General features: G+C 42.9%; 1 protein-coding gene and 1 pseudogene across 4 annotated transcripts in view; one reads left to right on the forward strand and one right to left on the reverse strand.

The window, feature by feature from the left end:
* Positions 1–5,524: 5,524 nt before the first annotated feature.
* LOC129620814 (TIR domain-containing adapter molecule 2) overlaps positions 5,525–27,690 on the reverse strand; it is a 43,291-nt gene continuing 21,125 nt past the window's right edge. The window contains exons 1-2 of one of the 4 annotated variants that reach the window (XM_055536539.1): positions 21,362–21,471; positions 5,525–6,440 (exon numbers count right to left, since the gene is read on the reverse strand). In XM_055536539.1, the coding sequence (XP_055392514.1) occupies positions 5,683–6,381 (699 nt within the window). In that variant the 5' untranslated portion in view covers positions 6,382–6,440; positions 21,362–21,471 and the 3' untranslated portion in view covers positions 5,525–5,682. Of the gene's footprint in view, positions 6,441–10,530; positions 11,814–21,361; positions 21,472–27,690 lie in introns of those variants that run through there. The other 3 variants (XM_055536540.1, XM_055536541.1, XM_055536542.1) reach the window with 3 other exon arrangements.
* LOC129620379 (60S ribosomal protein L35a-like) lies at positions 25,629–26,809 on the forward strand (annotated as a pseudogene).

Below are 27,690 nucleotides of genomic sequence, written 5' to 3' on the forward strand. Positions count from 1 at the left end.
AGCAATCAGAATCCAACAACACATTAAAAAGATCATACACCATGACCAAGTGGGCTTTATCCCAGGGATGCAAGGATTCTTCAATATCCACAAATCAATCAATGAAATATACCACATTAACAACTTGAAAAATAAAAGCTATATGATTATCTCAATAGATGCAGAGAAAGCCTTTGACAAAATTCAACATCCATTTATGATAAAAACTCTCCAGAAAGCAAGAATAGACAGAACATACCTCAACATAATAAAAGCTATATATGACAAACCCACAGCAAACATTATCCTCAATGGTGAAAAATTGAAAGCATTTCCTCTAAAGTCAGGAACAAGACAAGGGTGCCCACTTTCACCACTACTATTCAACATAGTTTTGGAAGTTTTGGCCACAGCAATCAGATCAGAAAAAGAAAAAAAGGCATCCAAATTGGAAAAGAAGTAAAGCTCTCACTGTTTGCAGATGACATGATCCTCTACATAGAAAACCCTAAAGACTCCACCAGAAAATTACTAGAACTAATCAATGACTATAGTAAAGTTGCAGGATATAAAATCAACACCCAGAAATCCCTTGCATTCCTATACACTAATAATGAGAAAACAGAAAGAGAAATTAAGGAAACAATTCCATTCACCATTGCAATGGAAAGAATAAAATACTTAGCATTATATCTACCTAAAGAAACTAAAGACCTATATATAGAAAACTATAAAACACTGGTGAAAGAAATCAAAGAGGACACTAACAGATGGAGAAATATACCATGTTCATGGATTGGAAGAATCAATATAGTGAAAATGAGTATACTACCCAAAGCAATCTATAGATTCAATGCAATCCCTATCAAGCTACCAACAGTATTCTTCACAGAGCTAGAACAAATAATTTCACAATTTGTATGGAGATACAAAAAACCTCAAATAGCCAAAGCGATCTTGAGAAAGAAGAATGGAACTGGAGGAATCAACCTACCTGACTTCAGGCTCTACTACAAAGCCACAGTTATCAAGACAGTATGGTACTGGCACAAAGACAGAAATATAGATCAATGGAACAAAATAGAAAGCCCAGAGATAAATCCACGCACATATGGACTCCTTATCTTTGACAAAGGAGGCAAGAATATACAATGGATTAAAGACAATCTCTTTAACAAGTGGTGCTGGGAAAACTGGTCAACCACTTGTAAAAGAATGAAACTAGAACACTTTCTAACACCATACACAAAAATAAACTCAAAATGGATTAAAGATCTAAACGTAAGACCAGAAACTATAAAACTCCTAGAGGAGAACATAGGCAAAACACTCTCTGACATACATCACAGCAGGATCCTCTATGACCCACCTCCCAGAATATTGGAAATAAAAGCAAAAATAAACAAATGGGACCTAATTAACCTTAAAAGCTTCTGCACATCAAAGGAAACTATTAGCAAGGTGAAAAGACAGCCCTCAGAATGGGAGAAGATAATAGCAAATGAAGCAACTGACAAACAACTAATCTTGAGAATATACAAGCAACTCCTACAGCTCAACTCCAGAAAAATAAATGACCCAATCAAAAAATGGACCAAAGAACTAAATAGACATTTCTCCAAAGAAGACATACAGATGGCTAACAAACACATGAAAAGATGTTCAACATCACTCATTATCAGAGAAATGCAAATCAAAACCACTATGAGGTACCATTTCACACCAGTCAGAATGGCTGCGATCCAAAAGTCTACAAGTAATAAATGCTGGAGAGGGTGTGGAGAAAAGGGAACCCTCTTACACTGTTGGTGGGAATGCAAACTAGTACAGCCACTATGGAGAACAGTGTGGAGATTCCTGAAAAAACTGGAAATAGAACTGCCTTATGATCCAGCAATCCCACTGCTGGGCATACACACTGAGGAAACCAGAAGGGAAAGAGACACGTGTACCCCAATGTTCATCGCAGCACTGTTTATAATAGCCAGGACATGGAAGCAACCTAGATGTCCATCAGCAGATGAATGGATAAGAAAGCTGTGGTACATATACACAATGGAGTATTACTCAGCCATTAAAAAGAACACATTTGAATCAGTTCTAATGAGGTGGATGAGACTGGAGCCGATTATACAGAGTGAAGTAAGCCAGAAAGAAAAACACCAATACAGTATACTAACGCATATATATGGAATTTAGAAAGATGGTGACAATAACCCTGTATACGAGACAGCAAAAGAGACACTGATGTATAGAACAGTCTTATGGACTCTGAGAGAGAGGGAGAGGGTGGGAAGATTTTGGAGAATGGCATTGAAACATGTAAAATATCATGTATGAAACGAGTTGCCCGTCCAGGTTCGATGCACGATACTGGATGCTTGGGGCTGGTGCACTGGGACGACCCAGAGGGATGGAATGGGGAGGGAGGAGGGAGGAGGGTTCAGGATGGGGAACACATGTATATCTGTGGTGGATTCATTTTGATATTTGGCAAAACTAATACAATTATGTAAAGTTTAAAAATAAAATAAAATTTAAAAAAAAATCCAAAAAAAAAAAAAAAAAAGATACACAGTAAACAAAGAAAACCCCAGGCAGTCTGACTCCACAGCAGTGTGGTGGCAGGAGGAAGTGATGGGCAGGGTCCACCCAGATGCAGAAAATTTTAAAATAATAAAACCAATTAGAAGTCAGATGACTTTTTATTATCACCATGTATAAACTATATTTTCAACAATGCAATGAAATATTTTTCCTCACTTGGGTGAAATCACTCCCACCGTCTGGTTCAGCTGGATGCTCCAATGTCTGTGCCAGATAGGCAGCAATGGTACAACTCTTAAGGAGAACTCAGCTGGGACGCTGAGGATGGCAGAGCAAAATGATGGAAAGACCCTGGTTTTTAAAAAATTTTTGCAGTAAAATGCATATATAACTTACCATTTAAAGCATACAATTCAGTGGCATTAAATACACTCATGTTTGGCAACCATCACCGCTATCCATTTCCAGAACTTCATCATCCCAAACATAAAACTTTATACCCATAAAACCCGATTCCTGTTTTTTCCCTCTCCGCGGCCCCTAGTTACCTCTATTTTTCTCTATGAATTGGCTGCTCTAGGCACCTCATATAAGTGGAACCATACTTGTCCCTTTGTGTCTTTCTTCCTATAGCTCCATGCTTTCAAGTTTCCATGTTATAGCATGTATCAGAATTTTATTTCCTTTTAAGGTGGCATAATACTCCACTGTATCTAAGAACTGGGTTTTTAATGACATCTTTGAGGCACATAAGGGGACCTCTTGCTAAGTCAGACAGTAAGTCTACCTTACAGTGCAGGTCATACGGCATTGGCTTTTCTTTTCTCTTACAGCTGAAAGAATCCTGACACACACAGACACAACTCAGGTTCTCCTGTGGCTCCAGGGTGGGCAACGAGGCCCACAGACACTCAAAATGGATATTCTCCAGCATGCGGCAAAATTTTACCGAATTTCCCTGTGTGTAAGTCTGAATGTATGCATGTGTACATGTGTATACACACTCACATGACAAAGGCCACAGCTTTACCTCTTTTTATCCTGTTATTTTAATAACCCCTTAGTACAATTGTTAATTTCAACATAACCAGTTACTCAGTACTTAACATTTTTCTTCATCATAAAAAAATGTATTCGACTCCAAATCAAGTGACGACATTGTGCCTGGTGATTTGTGGAGAAGTACAGATTGACGCCTTTTTTAAAAATACTTTTCTACAATCTTCACTGACACAGGAAATAATCAAGTTTAGTCAAGGTAAAGAATAAAAACATTTATTAAAAAACACCATCCAGCGTCAATTGCTCCAACTTTGGCAGGCAGGCAGGCAAGTGTGAGTGGTTAATGTTTTATTTGTATATGAAACTGGAGATGCAGGAAGCAGTATGGCAACAACAAAAAATGCTTATCATTAGAACTGAAAAAGAAAAGTGGGTAGTCAGCTACTATGACAGAAGGGAACTTTTAAGTCACCATGCAATGAGAAGAATCTTATCTTTGATAAGTACTAGTATCGGGGGAGGTCTGACTTACTTGCAAGATTATGAAACATGTTGGTTCGTGACTGTGAAGTGGCAGACTGCAGAAAGCTGTGAGCAAACCCCAGTGTTAGCAAGGGGATATGGAGAAGTGGGGATAAAGAGAAAGAAAAATAGGGCAGAATGTTTCTGCAGCAAAGGTCTCTAGAAAAAAAAATTTTTTTAATTAAAAAAAAATCTAAGCGTGCACTGTAATACTTTTCTGTGACTGTAAGAGCATAATGGGTAGCATTAGAAATCAATTACGCTGTAAATACATACAACATCCTTTCACTGTGAGCATATACATGAAGCCTCCTGCATCTATTAAATTATAAATCACATTATAAAATTCTGTCATTTGTTTGCTTGTTCCCTTTCCTGGTTCCTAGTTGTTCACATTCCGGGAGAGAAACAATGCCCTGTGCAGATTTATCAATCCAATCCTTTCTTTTCACAGATGAAAGAGGGTAGTAGCTTGCCCTTGGTCACATTCCTCCTCAGTGAAAAAGACTGGCAAGAACCAGGTGCTCTGACACCCTCTCGGGCGCTTGTCTCATCACAGCATGACGGGGCTCACTCTCTCCCATTCCTGGTCTGCACTTGATAGTTCTCTGTCAATTTCAGCTGGGGCAGAAGGGCTGTGAAAGAAAGGAATTGGTCTGTTTGGAGGCTCTGATTCGCTATCACTGTGGGACAAGAAACCATAAAATGCATTTCCCACTTCTAGTCTGAAAGTAATCTACAACACACACACACACACACACACACACACACACACACACACACACTCAGGCTACTGAGAAATACTTCCTTGATAAAGTACTGTGCGAGACAGGAATTTTTAACTGCTTGCAAAGGAGAGGTTATTGATTTTAAAGGAGAACATCTGGCCAAGGATACACACACCTTTCAGAAGCTCTTCAAACAAAGTTCTGGTCATAGCCGATGACCAACATAGAGAGCTTCTGGCTCCAGGGGTCATGTCCACACCAGGCACAGACTCCCTAACCATAGTACCAACAAATGTGGTGGGAACTGCCTGCAAATATGTACACTACAGCAGAAGGGGAAGGACATTTGACTGGATTCTTTTAAGGAGCCCCACCACTGCCGCATCTATTCTGGGTTTCACACTTATCAGCACTCAACATTCTCAACGTTCTAGCCTGGCTGTCCTCGTGTCTGGGTGACAACACCCTGGGTGCTTCATTACGACATTTGTGAGAGGTACCTAGAAAGGCAGGCTGGTCAGATGTCTCGAGGTCGTTTTTTTCTGTGTGTCCTTTGAGAACAAAATCAAAGGGTAATTAATTGCATTTTTAAAATGTCTGTAAGTTTTCGTTCAAGTTCAATATAAGATGAATTTAAAATATACTTTGTAGTAATCATGAACCAGGAAAACTGAGAGAAAACAGAGCTCTTGAAACTCTGAAGATTCCCAGTTTATGGAAACATCAGCAAATACCACAACTCTACGAACTGTCCTGCAGAAATTTATCTTTCTTGGGCTCCACAGGTTTCTGTAAGAGGAAGGTTCTCTCTCATTGAAACTTTTCCTAGGAACTTGTTTTCACAAGTGAAGATAAATCCTTTGTTTTACAAAACAAGAGTCTGTCGTGTGTTGCGTGTGCTGTCTCAGGCAACAGATTGCCTTTGCACCATATTTCTGGTTTCTTTCCATATAGCTTGCTGTATCCTGTACACAGAGTCCTGAAAAATCCTTTCCACTTGGGTAGGAAAGCCACGACTTTCTTCCTCCAGGGCGTTGATGGTTCGTAGAGCAAAGGGAGTCCTCTCTCGGGGCAGGGGATTGTTCAGGGGCCGCATGGGGATGACGGAGTTGTACTTGTGCTGCCTGTTAACGGAGTTCATGAGGGACGAATAGAACTGGAACTTACACCAGGTGTCCCTTAAGAAGTTTTCAGTCAACAGTAAGATAGTCCAGGCAGACCCGTTGACAGCATCATCCAAGTTCTGTAAATGCTGTCTGCCACATGGCATCTCGGCAAAGATGATTCCAGGCTTGATGCCGAAATCGTTTTCCAGCAGGCTCTGGACTCGGAGGGCTTCACCTGTGTCTTCTTCAGCGTGCAGTATCACAAATTTGAGGAACACCTCTTCTTCTGTGTCCTCTTCTGGCCTCTCCTCCACTCCCTCCTGCTCCCCTGCTGGCATCTCTGCGGTACTGCTGCACACAGCATCACGATGCAGGGAGATTTCTTCAGATTGCTTGGAATCTGACGTGTGATGGCTTTGACTAGTATCCACACTCTGGCTTTTACCCCAAGGCACAGAAAGATGGCAGGGATCCATTTTAGACTTTCCGATACCCATTATAAAGATCCGAGTCAGAAGAGGAAAGCTTTATTTATTTCTCAGCATTTCATTTTGTTCTAAAAGGAGAAATAACAAAGCAGAGGTATAATGTAAACTCAATCAAAACATTAAAACTGGAAAATTTCATTCAACCTGAAAAACCTCAGAAGGATTCTAATATAACGTTCTTGAAGAAAGAAGTGCCAAACAGATCACTGGGAAATGACATCACTTGTCTTTTTTGAGCTTCGCAAGGGCTACGACAGGTAGTCAAGGCTAAGTTAAAGAGGGCCCAGTTTAAATACAACAGGAGACATTTGGAAATTTTAAATGGTACTATATTCATGCTATAAACTTCCATATTAAAATAAATTACTTTGGTAGTTAGTGAAAAGGTACCCTATCAACTCTAACCATATGGAGTATAAATCCAACTTCTTTATTCTAACAAATTATTGTGTAGACTAGAAAGAGCAAAACCTAAAGAAACAGAATATTCCAATATTAAATTCAAAATTTATTTTTGTATCAAACACAAATACAAAACAAAACAAATACCCTAAAGATGGCTAGCAGGTAGCTCTACTGACTCAGAATAAAGAGAAGATCTGAAATGTCAAACGACACGCCAGGATTCACTGGTTTAGAGTCTTTTTTTTGGGTCTACAGTCAGGCTACATGATAATGGTTCTGGTAGAGAACTATAGTAAGGATTGTGAAAAGTAAGGAATATCTTTTTCCAGTTAATCCTGAGAACACTTAAGAAAACATATTTATTCACCTACGGAGAAATTAACATCTTGGTGTGGAAGTGAAATCTGGAAACAAAGCCTTGTAGTTTTCATCAGTGAAATTAACAAATAATCATTATAGTCTATACTTGTTCTTTTATTTAAAAAATTTTAAATTCGGATGGAAGAATTAGATCAGCTGTGAAAGGGACTCCATGTGAGTCTAATTTAAATAAATATACAGATAATGTTCATAGTGTTGCTAATGTAATTCCCAAAATAGGCAGTTTCAAGGGGATTCTTTTATAAAAAGACAGAAAATTTAGAATAAATATAAATTCCATGTTTTCAAAATATGGGCCCATAGGCTATATTCCAAGCATTTTTATTTACTGTTCATGGGCAAAAACCAGAGTTCAAGAAGAAATGAGAATTTGATTCATAATGTCCTAAGTAACATGAAGTTTACATATGCCAAAATAATTCAGGTTCAGAAGAAACCATGCAGCAAAACTGGTGAAAAATGTTATGGGAAGAAAAAATAAGAGAATTTTCTTTCTAATGTACTTAAGGAAGGAAAGGTTTGCCACTGTCTCTGAATAGTGAAGGAACTGCTGGCTGCCACCTGTCATCCATTCTGTCTGTACGCCAGGTTTGGATCCACAGTATACCATGCCAGCCACCAAGTGGCAGTCCAAGGCATGACAGCCCTCCAATGCTACATACATACATCCCAAATAATAAACCTAAATGAATTCACTCTCTTCTTTGGTTAGGATTTATTGCTGACTTTGTTATTGTATCATGAGAAAATTTTACTATGCAAAATTGCAGAAAGAAGCTTCCCCTGCATTAAAAATAAGTTAAACTATTCAATCTATTAAAGTGTCAGTTAAAATAATCTTCACTTACTCATTAAGATAGGTTTTTAAACCAACTTAACTTCATTATCTTATACACTAGTTGCTGCAGATGAGGGCATGTGAAATAAGATGGCAGATTTTCCTAACAAGTGTCAAAAACCTCTAGGGAAAATGGTGTGTCAAGTTAGATTGTGAAATTTTTGAAATAAATAAAAAATAAACAGGTGGTGCTAATGGTAAAGAACTTGCCTGCCAATGCTGGAGACATAAGAGACACGAGTTCAATCCCTGGGAAGGGAAGATCCTCTGGAGAAGGGAATGGCAACCCACTCCAGTATTCTTGCGTAAAAAATCCCATGGACAGAGGAGCCTCGTGGGCTCCTCCGTGGGATCACAAAGAGCCGGACATGACTAAAGTGACTTAGCACACACGCAAACAACAAAAGGAAAAAATTACACTATGGATAAGAATTACAATTTCATGTCTCATTTTTCTTAAATGCTGGTTGGCAGAAAAGAGCAAAACACTCCAGAAATCTATGATGTGCTGTTCCACCTTCCAGGCACTGCTGCCCACCTCCACTTGAAGCAGACCAGCGAGAAGCAAGTCAGTGACAATGTCTGAAAACTTCTTCTAATTTGGGGAGGGAGAAGGAAATGGCAACCCACTCCAGTACTCTTGCCTGGAAAATTCCATGGACGGAGGAGCCTGGTAGGCTACAGTCAATGGGGCTGCAAAAAGTCAGACACGGCTGAGCGACTTCACTTAAAGTAAGGAGGCAGCCAAGAGGCAAAGAGGCAGGAAGTTTTTCTGTGCTGGAGATCTGCCTTTCCCATTGCCACGTGATCCAGAGTCGGAGAAGTGGTCCAGATTCATCACAGGGGTTCTCCAGGCTGGAAGGTGGGGGGCAGAGCCTGACCATGCTCACCCTGCGCTAATTAACTCCATCAACAAAAAGAACAGAAGGCAGGCAGGGAATGTGGAAAGAACAGGGAAGGAAAGAAGGCTGGCAGAGAGAATCCTGCAAGGCCTTGTCAGTGTCTTCCTCCCCCATCACAGCCAGCCCGCACCAGGGTTCAGACATTCAGGTTTCCGCTCCTTCCCCTCAGTTCAGTGGGAGGACAGTGAAAGTGCCGCTGGGGAAAGGCACACAGGATTGCTTACAGGAATAAAAATGTGTGTGTACACATTTTTGTGTGTTTATACATCTTTAATTTACTTCTTTGGAAAGGCACATTTTGAAAATATTTATACTGAAAAGTCTCTCTGCAGTCCTTATCTTCCCCATTCATCCTATTACCCCCATGGCCTCCCACTAGTGACTACTTTTATTAGTTTCTCCTATATTCTTCCAATATTTCCTTATACATATATCTATATATTTCTTTCCTTATTTAAAAAAGTATCATTACATATATACATATACACTGCCAGAGTAACAGATAGACAGGCGACTGCTTTTTCCCTTAATAACTTCAGAGCCTTCCATATCAGTATACAGAGAAACTCCACATAATCTCCCAACATGTGCATGTACCCTAACTGTCCCCTGTTCTTGATTATGTGATTTGTTTCCAGTCTACAACTATTATGAAAATGCTGCAATGAATAACTTTGTACAAGTGCCACTTCATCCACATGCAAGGTCATCTGGAGAATAATGAGCCCAAATGGGATGTCTATATCAAAGGACAAATGTATTTGTCACAGTGACAGATTTGGCCAAACTGCTCTCTATAAACAGAGAAGGCAATGGCACCCCACTCCAGTACTCTTGCCTGGAAAATCCCATGGACGGAGGAGCCTGGTGGGCTGCAGTCCACGGGGTTGCTAAGAGTCAGACACGACTGAGTAACTTCACTTTCACTTTTCACTTTCATGCACTGGAGAATGAAGTGACAACCCACTCCAGTGTTCTTGCCTGGAGAATCCCAGGGACTGGGAACCTGGTGGGCTGCCGTCTATGGGGTCGCACAGAGTCAGACACAACTGAAGCGACTTAGCAGCAGCAGCTCTCTGTAAGACTGAACATTTTTTTGTTTTGTTTTGTTTTAACTTGACAGAATGACACGCCCACCTCCATCCCATGCCCCAGTAAAGATCTATGACCAAAAGGACCAATTACTATTGACCACAACCCAGTGGAGCTAATCACCAGGGCAACAGAAAGTGGAAAGATACAACTTAACAGAATGGAGCCCTTATACTGAAGTTCTGCAGGGAACAGCAACAGGGCGAGGATCAGGAGACTCAGGCAAAAGCAGGTGCCAATGGAATCCCCCACATTTAACAGGAGTAAGACGAAAAGAACTGAACGGCATCTATGCACACTTGGCAAGTGTGCAAAAATATTACAGGAAGTAAGAAAGAACAAAGAAGAATCATAGTAGGCGACAGACAAATACAAATTTCCATTCTCATGAAGATTACGTGCTCTGGAATCAGACTACATGAACATAAATCCCAGCCCTACTATAAAAAAACAATTGCAAGACTTTGTACAAGTTACCGTACGTGTATCTCTGTGCTTTGATCTCATTGTGCATTAAATGGTGATAATTATAATACCTACCTTTAAGGTTTTCAGGAAGATCAAATGGCTTAGAAGAGTGCTCCATACATTTTTCGCTGTTAATTTTGTTATTAAATACATAACAAAGAAGCTGAAGAACACTTTACAGTTTTACTTTAGTAGCAGAACGCAGAACTAACTCAGAGGGGTGTGCATCCAGAGGGGTGAGTGGCTGCGGCAGAGGATGCCAGAACTTCCCTTTGACTATTTCATTATTCTCAGGAAAAGAGGAAGCAAAACTCCTTCCTTAGGACTGCCCCCAAACCTCAGTCTGTAGCATAAACAAAACTTAAATGATAGAGGATGGAACCTGTTGGGGTGAGACTACGGTGTCCCCAAGGTTATTCTTCTTCTTTATGCTTGTGCGTGCTAAATCGCTTTAGTTGTGTCTGACTCTTTGCGCCCACCAGGCTCCTGTGTCCATGGGATTCTCCAGGCAAGAAAACTGGAGTGGATTGCCATTCCGTCCTCCAGGGGATCTTTCGGACCCAGGGACTGAACTGGCGTGTTGACTAGTCCCCATGTGCCCTTGTGCCTCCAGCAGAAGCCTTCTGTGGTTGCAGGAGGGTCAGGGCAGCACCCAGGGGGTCCTATCCCACCACAGCCTCTCTTCCTGCAGAAACTTCCCAGGAGGTTCCTTGGGGTGGTTACAGCCAGCCCCCTCTGCCCTGGCCATAACTCAAAACTGAAACATCAGTGTGAATTTCTTGTTCACACAAAGTTTACTTTCCTCACCTAGACCTTTGCGACAGTTAATTGTATGTGTCAGCTGGGCAAGGCTACAGTGCCTAGTTGTTTGATCAAACATCAGTCCAGATGTCGCCCTGCAGGTATTTTTAGATGAGACTGACATTTAATGCAGTAAACTTTAACTGTAAAAACACGGAGTCACTGTGCTGTCTAGCTGAATCTAATATAAGACTGTAAATCAACTGTATTTTAAATTTAAAATGTAAATGAATAACACAGTAGACTGAGTAAAGCTGATTACTCTCCATAATGTGGGTGAGACTTAGCCAATAAATGAAGGCCTTAAGAGCAATACTGAGGTTTCCCCAAGGAATTCTGCCTTGGGAAGGCAACAGAGAAATTCCACCTGAATTCCCAGCCTTCAGATGCAAGACTGCAAAGTCAACTCCGATCTGAGTTTCCAGCCCTGCCAGTCACAAGAGCCAGTTTCTTACAGTGAACCTCCCACCCTTCCTTCCTCTCTCCCTGTGAAACCTACTGGTCCTGTTTCGCTGAAAAACCCAACTGTAACCCTCCATAAAAGTTTGTTGCCCTCAGAATTAAGAGTTACTGTTTGCTATTTTAAAAACATTTTGACAACTTTGGAAGAGAGACTCCCAAACAACAGGAAGTGAAACAATGACCAGTAATAATTTGATAATAAAATACATATTCATCCACAATTTTCAACCTGTCCTTGTGTTTACCACTGAAAATGCTTATGTGTTTAAATCACTGCCTCTGAAATTTAATACATTTAATGAACATTTAGGCATCTAGTATACTTGGCTCCTTCAGCCCTGGAGAAACTTTCAGTTGTTTTTCCTATCTGAATAGCACCATCTTGTGGCAAATACGTACAAAATTAGTTTCTTTGCTTAATTAACAGGCTTTGTCATTATTAATAAATGTCAATGTTGCTGAGAAGGAAATGGCAACCCACTCCAGTGTTCTTGCCTGGAGAATCCCAGGGACAGGAGAGCTTCCGTCTATGGGGTCGCACAGAGTCGGACACGACTGAAGCGACTTAGCAGCAGCAGCAGCTGAAAACCTACTCTGCACCAAGCCCTGCTGTGTTTTAGGGAAGTGGAGCCAGGATATGGAGACAGGACTCACTGCACCGGTGCTCCCATCAGGTAACAGGTGCTACTGGAGCACTCAGGATGGACACTGCAGCAGGGAGCACTTGCATCAGGAAGGCCGAGAAGGGACGGTTTCAGGCAGTGGGAGCAGCATTTGCAAAGACACTTGAGGCACCAGAGGGCACAGCGTGTTAGGATTGCTTTGCACTTGGTATTTAGAAGCCTCAAGTCCATATGCAGGGATGGGAGGGGGATAGGATAGTGTTAGACATCAGGACAGACAGACAGCAGGATTAGAGAGAGTAAGGAACCTAGAATATTTGGCTCAGGACTTTGAACTTGATCCTGTGGGCAGACAGAGAGCCCCTGGCAGGTGTTAAGTAGGGGAGTGAGATGATCTGACTCGTTTTAGACAGGTTAAGATAGTTGGAGTAAGGAGATGAAGCCTGAGGGCCGTGAGGCTGTGGACAGGAAGAGTAATCAGATGCGAGGCTGCTGCAATAACCTAGGTGAGAAAGCAGAGCCCTCAACCAAGTGACAGCAGAGGCAAAAATGTGCAGGAGAGAGGAAAGCTTAGCTAAGAAGGACAGGAGAAGTCAACAGCTACAAATGAAGATGACGTCATTAAGAGGAGGGAAACTTGGAATGCCTGGAAATAGAGGGAACTGGCTGGTAGAGAGAAAGAAGATGAAGAAGTGTGTGGGGACTTCTTAGGGCTGAGCTGTTTTCCTCTTGGTCACTGGGCAGCCCTGTCTCTCTCCTACTCCCCTTTTCCCTGTGAGGAGGAGGGGAGCCACCAAATTCTTCAGGGCGTTAGGTCTCAGGGTAATGTCTGTGATGAACACTGCAGATGGTGTGGTGGCCTGTGGGACTCTGGGATTTAGCATCTTGGGAGAAAGTGAGCACGCTTGGTTTTTAGGAGGCATGGCTGCATTGTATCGGAAGAGAGTGCGCTGCTCCTGTGGTCCTGGTCTGGAGGTTTAAGAATGGAAAGAAGGGAAGGTATGGATGTTAAGTAGCCAAAGGGGCATTCGGTAGCAGGTACAGCAGACGGGCTCAACCAAATTTATGCCAACTTCCTTTTAGTTAACCTTCCCGTACTACAAGTACTAAAAGCTGTATTTCCCAGACTTCCTTAAAGCTAGGGTACTGGGTGTAACTTATGTTCTGCCAACATGTCTGAGTTAAATATCAAGGGAGGCAGAGCATGAAGCAATATTTTGCAGAGCTGCGGTGATTCAGGAGCTGGCAGCATGATGAGCTGCAGGAGGGTTCACAGTTTTGGCAAAAGTCCCTGCTCCACTAGACCAGTTCTGCAGGTGATGTTCCGAGGTGTTCCCAGAAACTCAATCTGGAGCCTAGCTCTTCGACTCGCCCAATGATAGTGTACATTTTGTAATATCCGCCACTATATACCTTTCTGCTTAAACTAGCTTGAGTAGATTCTGTTTTCTGCAACTAAACTGTAATTGATACAGCATCCAAATCCAGGCCAGGGAACTACAGCAAGTCAGCAGCAAAACACGGCACTGCCATCTGTTTTTGTATGTTTCACTGGAAGACAGCCACACCATTCATTCCTGTATTGTCTATGGCAAATTTCACGCTAAAGAGGCAGAGGTGAGCAATTCTAGTGGGAGCTGGATGGCCCAGATGGCCCAGGATATTTATTGCCAGGACATGACAGAACAGACCTGTGCTGGTTAAGATGAGGAACATGCAGACTTTTACGTCAGACCCACACCCTGAAAATACTTTAAAATCCCCACTAGGGTGATCAATATGTTCAGGAATAGGATGGGTAGAATTTAAATCCACCTGATCTTTACTGAAATAACATTTACTGAAGGTCAGCTTAGTTCAGTTATCAGTCGTGTCCGATTCTTTGCGACCCCATGAACTGCAGCATGCTAGGCCTCCCCATCCATCACCAACTCCCAAAGCTTACTCAAACTCATGTCCATTGAGTTGCTGATGCCATCCAACCATCTCATCTCCTGTCATGCCCTTCTCCTCCTGCCTTCAATCTTTCCTAGCATCAGGGTCTTTTCCAATGAGTCAGCTCTTCACATCAGGTAGCCAAAGTATTGGAGTTTCAGCTTCAGCATCAGTCCTTCCAATAAATATTCAGGACTGATTTCCTTTAGGATGGACTGGTTGGATCTCCTTGCAGTCCAAGGGACTCTCAAGAGTCTTCTCCAACACCACAATTCAAAAGCACCAATTCTTCGGCGCTCAGCTTTCTTTATATTCAAACTCTCACACCCATACATGACTACTGGAAAAACCATAGCTTTGACTAGATGGACCTTTGTGGGCAAAGTAATGTCTCTGCTTTTTAACATGCTGTCTAGGTTGGTCATAATTTTTCTTCCCAGGAGTGCGTGTCTTTTAATTTCATGGCTTCAGTCACCATCTGCAGTGATTCTGGGGCCCAAGAAAATAAAGTCTGTCACTGTTTTCACTGTTTCTCCATCTATTATGCCACAGTGATGGGACAGATGCCATGATCTTAGTTTTGTGAATGTTGAGTTTTAAGCCAACTTTTTCACTCTCCTCTTTTACTTTCATCAAGAGGCTCTTTAGTTCTTCACTTTCTGCCATAAGGGCGGTGTATCTGCATATTTGAGGTTATTGATATTTCTCCCGGAAATCTTGATTCCAGCTTGTACTTCATCCAGCCTAGCGTTTCTCATGATGTACTCTGTATACAAGTTAAACAAGCAGGGTGAAAATATACAGCCTTGACGTACTCCTTTCCCTATCTGGAACCAGTCTGTTGTTCCATGTCCAGCTCTAACTGTTGCTTCCTGACCTGCATACAGATTTCTCAAGAGGCAAGTCAGGTGGTCTGGTATTCCCATCTCTTTAAGAATTTTCCAGACTTTGTTGTGGTCCACACAATCAAAGGCTTTGGCATAGTCAATGAAGCAGAAGTATATGTTTTTCTGGAACTCTCTTGCTTTTTCGATGATTCAGCAGATGTTGGCAATTTGATTTCTGGTTCCTCTGTCTTTTTTAAATCCAGCTTGAACATTAGGAAGTTTATGGTTCACATACTCTTGAAGCCTAGCTTGGAGAATTTTGAGCATTACTTTACGAGAGTGAGAGATGAGTGCAACTGTGTAGTAGTTAGAGCATTCTTTGGCACTGACTTTCTTTGGGATTGGAATGAAAACTGACCTTTTCCAGTCCTGTGGCCACTGCTGAGTTTTCCAAATTTGCTGGCATATTGAGTGTAGCACTTTCACAGCATCACCTTTGAGGATTTGAAATATCTCAACTGGAATTCCATCATCTCGACTAGCTTTGTTCACAGTGATGCTTCCTAAGGCCCACTTGACTTTGCATGCCAGGATGTTTGGCTCTAGGTTGGTGATCACACCATCTTAATTATCTGAATCATGAAGATCCTTTTTGTACAGTTCTTCTGTGTATTCTTGCCAGCTCTTCTTAATATCTTCTACTTCTTAGGTCCATACCATTTCTGTCCTTCATGGTGCCCATCTTTGCATGAAAGGTGAGTTGTCATTTATTTATTCTTTGGGGGAGTTCCATAGAATCCATAAGGATGGAGAAGGCCCAGTCTAAATGAAAGGATTAATTGTATCAACTATTACCCATTGATACTTACTAGAGTCAAAGTAAACCAGGGCCTATATTTTCCACTTAGGTTCCAGCTCTGGCATTAGAAAGGTTAGGCATCTTCAGGGGTCTGGCACCCTGTACCTTCCCTGCATGGCACTCATGACAGTTAATTACTATGGTGTGAGTATCTGCTTAGGTTCTCATCTTTCCCATTAGCCTGTAAACTCTACTGGGGTAACACCAAATCTTTCTTGTCCCTGTATCTCCAGAGCCTTGTAACAGTCAGCATTCAACAATACCTTTTGAATGAACGAATGAATCATAAAATTCCACATATAAGATTAACAGTTTTTCAGGTTGAAGGACACCCAAACACAACTCTTTAACATCCTTATTATATAAATTATTGACCCAATCAGAATACAGACATGCTGCAGTCTATGGGGTCGCAAAGAGTTGGACATGACTAAGCGACTGTACAACAAATTTTATCTCCAGATTGAGTAAAGCATGTCTCCTCCACCTGCCAATAATACCCTGCTCATATCTCTTATAATATGCACTGCACTGTACTTTTAACTTGCCTTCCTTGCTGGTCTGGAAGGTAGCTTCCACCTTATTTCCCCAGACTTCTCCACCATGGAAAATGGCACCATCGATCTGCCCAGTCACCTCAGCCAGACACCTCAGGAATCACTGACATTGTCCCTTCCACTCCTACACTTTCACTTCTAAGCTGTCACCAAGTCAACCTGCAAAACACATCTCAAAATGTTCCACTTCCTCCCTTATTGCATTTTCATTCTACATCAATATCTTTCCCCTAGTCCACTACACTGCTCCTTCCTAACTGGTCTTCTATGGCCACTCTTGGTCAGTCTAATATTCTCCACTCAGCAGCCACACAATTTTAAGCTACAGTTTTTCCAGTAGTCATGTATGGATGTGAGAGTTGGACTATAAAGAAAACTGAGTGCTGAAGAAATGATGCTTTTGAACTGTGGTGTTGGAGAAGACTCTTGAGAGTCCCTTGGACTGCAAGGAGGTCCAATCAGTCCATCCTAAAGGAAATCAGTCCTGAATATTCATTGGAAGGACTGATGCTGAAGCTGAAACTCCAATACTTTGGCCACCTGATGCAAAGAACTGACTCACTGGAAAAAGACCCTGAAGCTGGGAAAGACAGGAGGAGAGGGGGATGACAGAGGGTGAGATGGTTGGATGGCATCACCGACTCGATGGACATGAGTTTGATCAAGCTCCAGGAGTTGGTGATGGACAGGGAAGCCTGGCATGCTACAGCCTATGGGGTCCCAAAGAGTCGGACATGACTGAGCGACTGAACCGAACAACCCTGCAATGGCTTCCCACTGCTCTTAGAATCAGAATTTCTTAACGTGGCAAAGGATGCCCTTCACGATCTGACTCCTTCAGCTCCAAGCTCATCTCGTGCTTCTTTCTCCTCTGCTCCCCCAGTTCCCTGCACGTGGGTTTTGTTTTATTTCTCAAACTTGTTCAGCTTTCTCCTATCACAGGATCTAGGGAACTATTTTATTGAAATTTTGAAGTATGAGTTATATGACAATATATTTCTTATTAGAGAACTTGAATACAGTATTGTAGGCTAGCCAACATTCTACTGGAGGTAAATAATAAAAAATTTCAAATAGTAGGGAATGGCAACATAAACTATGTCATATTATTCACATGACGAACTCTATGAAATCATTAAAATGTTTACAAATGTTATGAATTATTTTAATGACATGAGAAAACTTTAATAACATACAAGAAATTTTAATGATCCTGTACTATGATCTTAGCTTTGTAAAAACAAACTACAGAGAATACAGATTGGAAAGAAGTACATCAAAAAGGTAACATTGGTTATCTGTGTATGGCAGATGTATGGATGTAATCTGGGAAAAAAAAAAGATTTTTTTTTTTTTTAAGGAAATATGTTGTTCTCTAGGTTTTGTATTTCTAAATAGAGGTCATGTTAACCTGATGCCCCAGAGAGTATGTTCCTTAGGTGCCACACGTGCACATTTTGGATGGGTTTAACCCACATCCAGGTTTAACTCTGCTTGACCTCCCCCCCATTTTTTTTAAACCTATATACAAATTTCTAATAGTTGGGGTTTTCTAACTCTAAACGCAATAGTGGTCCTCCAATATCCCACTGAACAACACACACACACCAGAGGACAGAGTATTCATTTCCACAGTACCTAAAACAGATCCTTGAGCAAGTAAATGTTAAATTACTTTAAAAAACTGCTTCTATCAAGGGTTTCCTGGTGACTCAGTGGTATAAAGAATCCACCTGCCAATGCAGGAGGCAAGGGTTCAATCCCTGGTCAGGGGAAGACCAGGATTCCACACTCCTTGGAAAAACTAAGCCCACATGCCACAACTATTAAGCCTGTGCTCTAGAGCCCAGGAGCTGAAACTACTGAAGCTTTAATGCTCTAGAGCCTGTGTTCTGCAGCAAGAGAAACACCACGAGAAGCCCACAGGCCACAACCAGAGAGCAGCCCCGGCTCACCGCAACTAGAGAAAGCCGAGGCAGCCACGAAGATCCCACAGAGCCAAAAATAAATAAATAAAATAATTTTAAAAAATTGCTTCTGTCAGGTAGAAAAACAAAAAAGCACAAGCTGATTTTCCCCTGCAGAGCCTGCTTCATTTCTCAGCTGCTAAGATGCTCCATGCTAATGAGTGCTGTCTGATCAACAGAGAAGCCTAGGGCAGGAGTTCTGATCCCAACTTCCCTCAAGGCTTCCCTTTATCCCTCCTACTCATTCCATGTTCCAAATCCCTTTACTTTGAATTTTTATTTAATCTTCTACCGTAAATATTTATTCAAACATCTGAAATCCCAATTCTGACATGAGAAAGAAGTTTTTTCTATTCTTTTAAAAGAGAGGAAGGTAGGATATACACTACTGATAATATCACAGAACTAGCTGCTTGGGATTAAAATAGAAAATAAATATTATAAATTAAATGATCTTTTATTCCCCAACAGCTTTTTGAGAAGATGAAAATATTGCTTTTTATTTCCATTCCCACATATTTTAAAAAGGGAACTGAATTTTGTTATGCAAGCTTGATATTCTGTGGTACTGGCTTAGTCACTACACAACTTAAAAATGCATATAATAACCTCTGAACAAGCACCTTCATTTATCTTCTTTCTGTTATGACAACCTGCTTCTGGAACCATTCAACAAGGCTCCAAGTCAGAGACTACTGCTTCCCACTGAAGAGAAGAAATTGGAAAAGAAAAAAACTTGCATATTCTTTCCAGTAAATGGAGGATTTTCCTTTCATTTTCTATATTTCAAAATGAGAACTGGCCTTAAAGTGCAAATCTTCTCCACACCAGAAACAACGTTTTACAAAAACGCAAACTGTACATTTTATCAAAATGAGACTTGGGAGAAAAATGCTTGTGCTCTTTTAATATTAGAGAGCTTTAGCAACCAATGATTTAAAAGTGCCATCAGCTTCATGGGATATTAGAGAGTACTGTTTAGTATCTAACAGCCACTGACCTAGACAGTCAGGGTCGAGAAGATGTTACCAGGACTAAGGCAGTAATCCTTGAGAAAGCCAGAACAGGGGAATGGGTAAAGTAAAGGTGTACAGCCTGCGAGAGTCGAGCAGAGACCCCTGCAGGCAAGGAGAATGGAAGCAAAATGAGAGCCACTCCAGCCAAGTGAGCAGGGTGGGGAAGCTGGAGAGATCACCATGAAAGCAGTCAGGGGCGTGATGACACAGGGTCTGTAGCCACAGTCAGAGTTTTGTTTTTATGATTCTGATGAGAAGCCACCAGAAGGTTCTGAAGAGAGGGGAAAGCTCTGACTAGATATTTCTAAAAATAGCTGCTGTTTGGAGAAACGCTGAAGACAAGAGCAAGGGTAGAGGCCGGAAGATGTGATCAGTCGTCACAGTCTTCCGGGTAAAAGAGGACTGTGCTTTGCGTTAGAGAGGGCGTAACATATGATCGGATTTGAGCTGTCTTTTCAAGGCAGAGTCAACAGTTTGCTGGATGCTTGGATGTGGGGTCTGAGCTGAAAAGAGGAGTCAAATGACAATCCCTAGACTTGCAGCCTCACTGGATGGCAGTAACATTTCCTGTGATTAGGAAGGTAAATAAGAGGAGAACGGAAGAGAGGACTGCGTGGGTGCCTGTCAGTAATTCTTCTGGAACACACTAAATTTAAATGCCCATCAGACTTCCAAGTGGAGATGTTAAACTAGATACTAGATGTTAATCTAGAGCTCAGGAGAGAAGTGAAGCTACAAAGAAAAATCTGGAAGTCATCAGCTTATAGATGGTATTTACAGTCATGAAATATGCCTTGGGATAGAAATTGCCTTGGGATAAAGTATGGTTCAAAGGGAATCTGGCCAAGAACCAAACACTGTAGCAGTCTAACGTGTGGTAGCTGAGAAGAGGAGAAGCCTGGAAACATAGAAAGAGTGGCCAGGGAGGCGGAAGGACATTCAGAAAGTGGCGGTGATCTGGAGGCCACATGAAGGAAAAAATACCGAGGAGGAGGGAGCAGATAACTGATTCATAGGAGGTGAAAACTCGCACAGATAACTGATTTATCAGGAGGCATTTGTTAAATGAATAAATTTAAAAAATATCACAGGGAGCAAATGACTCTACAGATGAGGTGCAAAAGGTCCAACACACAGCTGGACATTTGAGGAATATTCACTTTGCTTCAGGAGGAGGAGGTAACTCATTACTCTGTATCTGCTCATCTACTTTTTGATTTCAGTGAGTTGCTTAACTCCATCTGTAACCAACACATTACTTACGATGTTAAAATGGGCCATATTTTTAAGGATTTTTAAAGTTTACTGCTATGAAAAACTGTATAGGTCCTAACAAACAATACTGAAAACGAGCTCACCGCTGCCAGCCCTAAGTCTTTTCATCCAAATTAGCTTTTGGAGAAGGTCCCAAATAATGGCAACCCACTCCAGTGTTCTTGCCTGGAGAATCCCAGGGACGGGGAGCCTGGTGGGCTGCCGTCTATGGGGTCGCACAGAGTCGGATACGACTGAAGCGACTTAGCAGCAGCAGCAAGGTCCCAAATAAGCAAACCAAAACCAAAACTTTCAGCACAGACTCAAGTGTGCCTGGCGGAGGCTCCCACCAGAAGAACTTTTAAGCCTTCTGAGACACTGGGCTCTTTGCTTAGGGTTCTGAGATTTCTTTAAAAAAAAAAAAAAAAAAAAAAGGTTTTATAGTCAAAATGAAGCTTCAAGAAAGGTAGAGTTGCGAGAGGGACCCTCCCCTCAGAGGAAGGCGACTCAGCCGAAAGGACGGCCGGCGCCCCCACCCCAGGCTCCCCGAGGTGGCCGCCCGCCCGGCGCCCGGCCCCCGACCCCCCGGGGCCCCGGCCCACCCGAGCGGAAGCCGGCTACTTGCCGGGGAGGCGCGCTGCTCCGAGCCCCGCGGCGACGTCTTCCTCGCCCGCCGAGCGCTCCGCGACTTCCGGTGGGCGGGGGTCGAGACGGCCGGCGGGCGGCGCGGACCCGCCCCACGCCCGCGGCACGAGCGCGGCGCGCGGAAGTCCGGGGGCCGGCGCGTCCCGCCCCTCTGGGGCGCGCCGCCGCTTAGCCGTTTGCGGGTCCATCCCTCCCGCAGGGAGGCTGAGGTGCATCGGGACGGAAGTCTTCGGCTGGCGGCGAGAAGGAGCCGGCTGGGACGCCGAAGGAGAGGACCTCGCGCAGGGGAGTTAAGCCCGTGCTGCTGCCTTGTTATTGTTTTTTAAAGGCCCGCAAGAGCCGACTCGGAGGTTAGGACGGAAGAAGGACTCCACTGTCTTCCCTGCAGACCTGGGCGCTGGGGTGGGAGCTGCAGCCGCGGCCTCTGCACCTACCCGGCGCGCCCAAACACTGAGCCTGCAGCAGGCCCCGGGGCTCCCAACAGAAGCCTCTAGACTCTATAAAGGAAGGAAACAGCCAGTCTCACCCAAACTCTGTAAGACCCTCCTCGAGGTACAGCGACTCTCCAGTTCCTCCAAGTTGGTCCCTTGACTTTTCCTTTCTCTTTGGGGTTCTCTCACTGACTGCTGCAGCAATCAACCACATCCCTGGTTAGGGACGGTGGCGCATCAGTAACCACCGCCCCGCCCCCCCTCGCCCCCCGCCCCCCCTCGCCCCCCGGCCCCCCCCCCCCCCCCCCGCTCCCCAATCGCGCACACGCACACACGCCCGGCCGAAAGCCACCTTGAGAAAGATTCCTTTCTCAGATTCTGTATCGCAGCCGAAACGCCACTGAATGTTTAGGAAGAACAAAAAAACAACCAAGTAATCTAAGACTTTGACTGTGTGGATCACAGTAAACTGTGGACAATTCTGAAAGAGATGGGAATACCAGACCACCTGACCTGCCTCTTGAGAAATCTGTACGCAGGTCAGGAAGCAACAGTTAGAACTGGACATGGAACAACAGACTGGTTCCAAATAGGAAAAGGAGTACGTCAAGGCTGTATATTGTCACCCTGCTTATTTAACTTATATGCAGAGTACATCATGAGAAGCGCTGGACTGGAAGAAGCACAAGCTGGAATCAAGATTTCTGGGAGAAATATCAATAACCTCAGATATGCAGATGACACCACCCTTATGGCAGAAAGTGAAGAGGAACTAAAAAGCCTTTTGATGAAAGTGAAAGAGGAGAGTGAAAAAGTTGGCTTAAAGCTCAACATTAAGAAAACTAAGATCATGGCATCCGGTCCCATCACTTCATGGGAACTAGATGGGGAAACAGTGGAAACAGTGTCAGACTTTATTTTTTTGGGCTCCCAAATCACTGCAGATGGTGATTGCAGCCATGAAATTAAAAGACGCTTCCTCCTTGGAAGGAAAGTTACGACCAACCTAGATAGCATATTCAAAAGCAGAGACATTACTTTGCCAACAAAGGTCCATCTAGTCAAGGCTATGGTTTTTCCTGTGGTCATGTATGGATATGAGAGTTGGACTGTGTAGAAGGCTGAGTGCCGAAGAACTGATGCTTTTGAACTGTGGTGTTGGAGAAGACTCTGGAGAGTCCCTTGGACTGCAAGGAGATCCAACCAGTCCATTCTGAAGGAGATCAGCCCTGGGATTTCTTTGGAGGGTATGATGCTAAAGCTGAAACTCCAGTACTTTGGCCACCTCATGCAAAGAGCTGACTCATTGGAAAAGACTCTGATGGTGGGAGGGATTGGGGGCAGGAGGAGAAGGGGACGACAGAGGATGAGATGGCTGAATTGGCATCACTGAGTCGATGGACGTTGAGTCTGAGTGAACTCCGGGAGTTTGTGATGGACAGGGAGGCCTGGCGTGCTGTGATTCATGGGGTCGCAAAGAGTTGGACACGACTGAGCTACTGAAATGACTGAACTGAATCTAAGACGATGAAAAGCCAGATACATAATCCTACCATCTCTCTCTCAGGCTTCCAATCGTAATCATAACCAAAGACCCCAATTCAGAAATCACATACACCACCACCACCCCACCTCCCCATCCTGTATGTGGGCCATTTTCAGGCAATCCCTACTCACTGATGAAGGAGGAGAACTCCATTACAAAACCTCAGAGAAGACAATGAATAGTAAACTGGAATTGAAGACCCATACCTGGATCTCCAGGGCTTCCCTGGTGGCTCAGCTGGTAAAGAACCCCCCTGCAATTCACGAGACCCAGGTTCCATCCCCTGGAGGAGGGAACCCACCCCAGTATTCTTGCCTGGAGAATCCCATGGACAGAGGAGCACCTGGATCTCAGAGGCTTACTACATACAGGTAGAGCTAGGTTATTTTCTCTCCCTCTCCCCACTACCTAATATCAGGATGGGCCATCGAAGGTGGCACTGGCAGACTGTTTACTTGGTGAAATGCCCTATTAAGCCTATGTCAACACAATTCATTATCCACCGACAGCCGGGTTTTCCTCCATCCTCTGTTTCAAATAGTGGCCTCCCTGTTCCTAACCCTGGTACTTTTGTTGCCTTTTCTCTGGCAGTCTCCCTTTGTCAACTGACAAACTTGACCATTGTCTCCTCCAGATATTCCATTTTCTTGATATTAACAACCCAGGGAGCCTTCATGCTCATCCAACTTGTTAAAATTCTCTTTCAGTTTTTTCCTGCCTGTTCCTCTTCCTCTGGCAGCCCTTTAAATCACTGCTTTCCAAACCTTTTCATTGAAATACCATTAATGACAAAGGTGATAAACATTTACTTCCCCATTCACCACCCACATTACATGCATAAATGAACCTAAAGTGACTCATGTCAAGGACAAATTGAATTGCCTCATTTTAGGTTTTAAGTTGCTCCAAATTCTGCATTGTTCTTCATAAATATTCACATGCTGTACTAAAACTTCAAATTGGTTACAAGTTTAAGTTTTCTTCTCAAATTATCCAGTACAGGTTTCAAGAAAACACACCTATCACTTATGCCACAAGTATGAATTATTTAGTGTGTTCTATGTGCTAGGCCAACCTAGATAGCATATTGAAAAGCAGAGACATCATTCTGCCAACAAAGGTCCGTCTAGTCATGGCTATGGTTTTTCCTGTGGTCATGTATGGATATGAGAGTTGGACTGTGTAGAAGGCTGAGCACCAAAGAATTGATGCTTTTGAACTGTGGTGTTGGAGAAGACTCTTGAGAGTCCCTTGGACTGCAAGGAGATCCAACCAGTCCATTCTGAAGATCAGTCCTGGGTGTTCTTTGGAAGGAATGATGCTAAAGGTGAACTCCAGTACTTTGGCCACCTCATGCGAAGAGCTGACTCATTGGAAAAGACTCTGATGCTGGTAGGGATTGGGGGCAGGAGGAGAAGGGGATGACAGAGGATGAGATGGCTGGATGGCATCACTGACTCGATGGACATGAGTCTGAGTGAACTTCGGGAGCTGGTGATGGACAGGGAGGCCTGGCGTGCTTCGATTCATGGGGTTGCAAAGAGTAGGACACGACTGAGTGACTGAACTGAACTGATGTGCTAGGCACTAGGGATACAATGAACAAGACAGACATTGCCCAGTCCTCACGGAGCTTTTGCAGTCTACAGCAGGAGACAGACAAGGGGCGCTGTTTACAATTTCAGATCTACTCACTGAAAAGAATGAATGAATGAATGGAAGAAAGCAGAGTAAAGTGGGGAGGAGTGCTAATTAAGTCAGTAAAGAGATGGCTTCTCTGACATGTAGGATGTTTTTCCTGTGGCTTCCCACCCCTGAAACCCTAGGCATTCCTTGCTGGTGTTTTCAGGATGTTGATCCACTGTCCTCTTTCACTTACTCTACCATTTCCCTGGATATCTTACGTATGTCCAGCAGACTCACCTCAGTCAGTAAGGGCATAAATGATTTGTACATGATTAATGAACTTGACCTCACTGACATATATAGATTATGGCACAAATGCAATTTCAGAATATTCTTTTCAGATACATACAGAACATTAACAAAATCAGATTATATTTTTGGCCACTGAGAAAATCTCCACAAAGCAAAATCAAATCAAATCAAAAGATTGAAAAAAAGTGAATATCTACACTAACCACTAATCTGGAAAACAAAAGCAAAAAGAAAAACAAGAAAAGCTCCTGTATGCTTGGAAATTAAAAGGCAGAGTTCAAAATATACCATGGATCATGAGATCACAACATGACTCAAGTATTTTTATTTGAATATTACTAAAAATGCTAAATATCAAAACTTGCTGGATACAGCTAAAACACAAGAGGAATTTCTGTTCCTAAACACACGTCAGAAAACAAAGCAGGGAGTCACTTATCTGAACCACAACATCAGGCAATCAGGGAGTAAGCCGTTCTCTTCCCGCCACCTTGGGCCCCGTGGGAGCCTGCTGGGAACAGGACTTTTAAAACGACAAATACGTCTGGCAGGCTGTGGTTCAAGGCCATCTTTGCTGGCTATTAGCAGGGTCTACGGAGCCAGAGGGAACATACAACTCTCTTGAAAATTGAAGGTGTATATGCTCAAAATGAACTGAATTCTATCTAGGCAAGAGATGTGCTTATGTGTACAAAGCAAAGAACACACACAGTGATGCCTGGAGGAAAACCTAATAAAACTAGAGTAATCTGGGAAAAGATAACACGCTCATGGAAACAGTGGCATGGCTCCTGCCAAATTCCAAAGCAACCTTCTTACAAAGGCCACTGGACACAGAATCCATGTGATGCTGTACTCTTCAAGGATTTAACCTTATTGAAAAGTAAATCAATAAAAGCGTGGTTAAAAAAAAAAATCAGAGAGAAAAAAAAACCCAGGGAATGAAATCCAAATAAAAAGAAAAAACAAAAATAAGGCCAGAAATTAAAAAAACAGGAAAAAATAACAGAGGACCAACAAGAGCAAAATGTAGTTCTTTGAAAAAGATTAATAAAATTAATAAGCCACTGGTAAAAATAAGTAGGAAAAAAAGAAACAAGATACAGATAGCAGTATTGGAAATATCACCACAGGTCCTAAGACATTTAAAATGTGAAAGGTATTAACGCTTTGTCCCTATCAACTAGGTGAGATAAACTGGGAGAGGCAGTTGTCCATGCATCTCTTATGTTCCTCTGTCTTAATGAGTATTTGCGAGATCCTGGCTACCAACTAGGTGAGATAAACTGGGAGAGGCAGTTGTCCATGCATCTCTTATGTTCCTCTGTCTTAATACGTGCGAGATCCTGGCTACCATTTACCTGAGCCATTTCTCAGGGTAGCATTTACAGTGGGCAACCATGAGATATGAGGCACAGTCGCCCTCCACAGAAAACAAGCAAGCTTCCTGCTTGCTGTTAAGAGTGGTGAATTCCTTAAGCTCAGATGTGACCCAGACCCACTGCATGTGTAGCATCGACTTGGGCCTCATGTCTCTCCCAGGGGACTTCTGAGCAAGAGGAATCACTGCAAATACACTGAAAGTAGTGTTGCTTGCTGTGTCACAAGCAATAAAACCTTTTTTCTGATCCAGGAGTTTTGTGTCTTCTGCCAGAATCCATCAAACAGTAACAGGCACTGTATGTGGGTAAAATCAAATCCCAGACGTGACAAAATGGATAGGAGGGACTTCCAGTGATTCCAAAGATACCATCAAATTCTCTCCCCTCAAACAAATGTAAACTGGACCAAACAATTAAAAACTATTACTCAGGGGCTCTGGAAATTGACCAAATTCAAACAAGTTGATAATCATTTATTCACTTTGAAAAATCCTGCTGAATTCTGGGTTAGAATCTGTGGCATTCTTGGCAGGAACTAACTGTTCTCATCTCCTGACCCTCGTACACGCCTCAGCTTTGTTGGGGCAACAGCGCCACCACTGTGAGGCCAACAATGAAGGCCAGGAGCCCAAATTCTGCTCAGTCAAGTCCACACCTGGTGTGCTGGCATAAAAACTGAAAACTTGGGAGGACATAAATGGGGAAAGCTCACAGCTGTTAGCCTGAAGTCATGGCCCATGTGAGGTGTACAGCAGACCAGTGGACTAGCCAAAAACCTACAGGCAGATTCTGGAGATGAGAGAGCCCACTGAGGGTCAAGGTCAGCTTATCACTTACCTTTGCAAGAATGGGAGGTTACATGTACACAGGGAGAAACAGGCCTGCCCCTGCAGATATCTGGGTTTGAACCCCGGTTCTAGCACTAACTGTCTGACCTTTGGCAAGTCAGTTTAATCATTCTGTGTGTCAGTTACTTAATCTGTGAAGTG

Source organism: Bubalus kerabau, chromosome 10, assembly GCF_029407905.1.
Source record: "Bubalus kerabau isolate K-KA32 ecotype Philippines breed swamp buffalo chromosome 10, PCC_UOA_SB_1v2, whole genome shotgun sequence".
Taxonomy (NCBI): domain Eukaryota; kingdom Metazoa; phylum Chordata; class Mammalia; order Artiodactyla; family Bovidae; genus Bubalus; species Bubalus kerabau.